The 1,505-nt window shown below is 62.8% G+C and overlaps 1 protein-coding gene across 1 annotated transcript in view; it reads left to right on the top strand.

Moving 5' to 3' along the window:
- The window catches only part of NOTCH1 (notch 1), a 35,329-nt gene that overhangs the window by 16,761 nt on the left and 17,063 nt on the right, over positions 1-1,505 (top strand). The window contains 3 exon segments of the mRNA XM_009322145.1: positions 95-250; positions 353-538; positions 995-1,108. Of these exon segments, the coding sequence (XP_009320420.1) occupies positions 95-250; positions 353-538; positions 995-1,108 (456 nt within the window).

Below are 1,505 nucleotides of genomic sequence, written 5' to 3'. Positions count from 1 at the left end.
TCCCCGCATGTCCCCTGGCTCCTAGCTGAGGTCTTGGTACATGATGACTTGTGTGCCCATCGCCCTTGACGTGCGCCTGCCTTTTGCTGCCCAGGTTTGCTGTGCCACCTCGATGACGCCTGCATCAGCAACCCCTGCAACGAGGGCTCCAACTGCGACACCAACCCCGTCAACGGCAAAGCCATCTGCACGTGTCCTTCGGGGTACATGGGACCGGCCTGCAACCAGGACGTGGACGAGTGCTCACTGGGTGAGCACCGGGGCTGAGCTCGCGCGGGCGGCAGAGGAGCAGCTGGGGAAAGCGCCGGGGCAGCTGGGAGCGTGTCCTGTGAGCTGCGCTTGTGTGTTGCAGGAGCCAACCCTTGCGAGCACGCAGGGAAATGCATCAACACCCAGGGGTCCTTCCAGTGCCAGTGCCTGCAGGGCTACTCAGGCCCTCGCTGTGAGATCGACGTCAACGAGTGCCTCTCCAACCCCTGTCAGAACGATGCCACCTGCCTGGACCAGATTGGGGAGTTCCAGTGCATCTGCATGCCCGGTGGGTGGGCGACCCCACGGACCCCTGCCCCAGTGCTGGGTGCGAGCGGTGGGAGGGCTCCGGGTGCCCCTGAGCTTCAGCTCAGTGTTGGTTTGGGTGAGGAGCCACGGGAGGTGCATGTGCCTGGGGACAGCACCGAAAAGAAAGAGCTTGGTAAAGATTGCGTGGTCTCCCGCAGTGGTGTGGGGACGGGAGGTGAGAGTTGGGCACCATCAGCCCTGCTCTGGACTCCTCCTCTTGCCAGCCTTGCTGGTTTGGATCAAGCCAAGGGCAGGGAGATCCAGGGTGGACAATCATGGAGCAGCTTATGCATCAGGTCCCACCACCTGAAGCACAGCTCCTGAGCTGTCTTTGTAAAGACGGGGGGACCAAACGTGCCCTGGTGTAACCTGCCCGTCCTGTGCGTTGTGCCGGCCCTGTGCCACAGCGCTGACGGTGCGCCGGGTCTCTCTGCAGGTTACGAGGGGGTTTACTGCGAGATCAACACGGACGAGTGTGCCAGCAGCCCCTGCCTGCACAACGGCAACTGCCTCGACAAGATCAACGAGTTCCATTGCGAGTGCCCCACCGGTACGCGGCATCCATCCCACTGCCGTCGTGATGGAAACAAAGCCGTGATGCATCCTGGCTCGAGCCGGGAAGGAGCTGAAAATGGGCTCCTTAAATTTCAGAGCCCCCCAAAATGGGGAGAGAGGGCTAAGCACCTCTCAGCGCTTTTGGTGGGGGGTTCCCCCATTGCGGCGAGAGGCTGAGCCCTGTGCAGGCGATGCTGCTCCAGGTCCAGCCCATGGGAGAGGGGAAGGAGGATTAAACCCCACGGCTTTGCACTTGAAAAGGCCCCTCTTTGGGAAGGAGGGCCAGGAGCCGGGAGGGGAGGGGGGGCTGAGGGGGGGGCCGCACCAGCGGCTTTGAATGTGGTGTCAAAGTCACGGGGTGGGGCGGGGAGTGGGGGGGCGGGTAATGTGTG

Source organism: Pygoscelis adeliae, unplaced genomic scaffold, assembly GCF_000699105.1.
Source record: "Pygoscelis adeliae isolate BGI_AS28 unplaced genomic scaffold, ASM69910v1 Scaffold114, whole genome shotgun sequence".
In the NCBI taxonomy this organism is placed as follows: domain Eukaryota; kingdom Metazoa; phylum Chordata; class Aves; order Sphenisciformes; family Spheniscidae; genus Pygoscelis; species Pygoscelis adeliae.
Note: the sequence above shows the minus strand (reverse complement) of the source record. Positions and strands in the feature narration are given on the sequence as shown.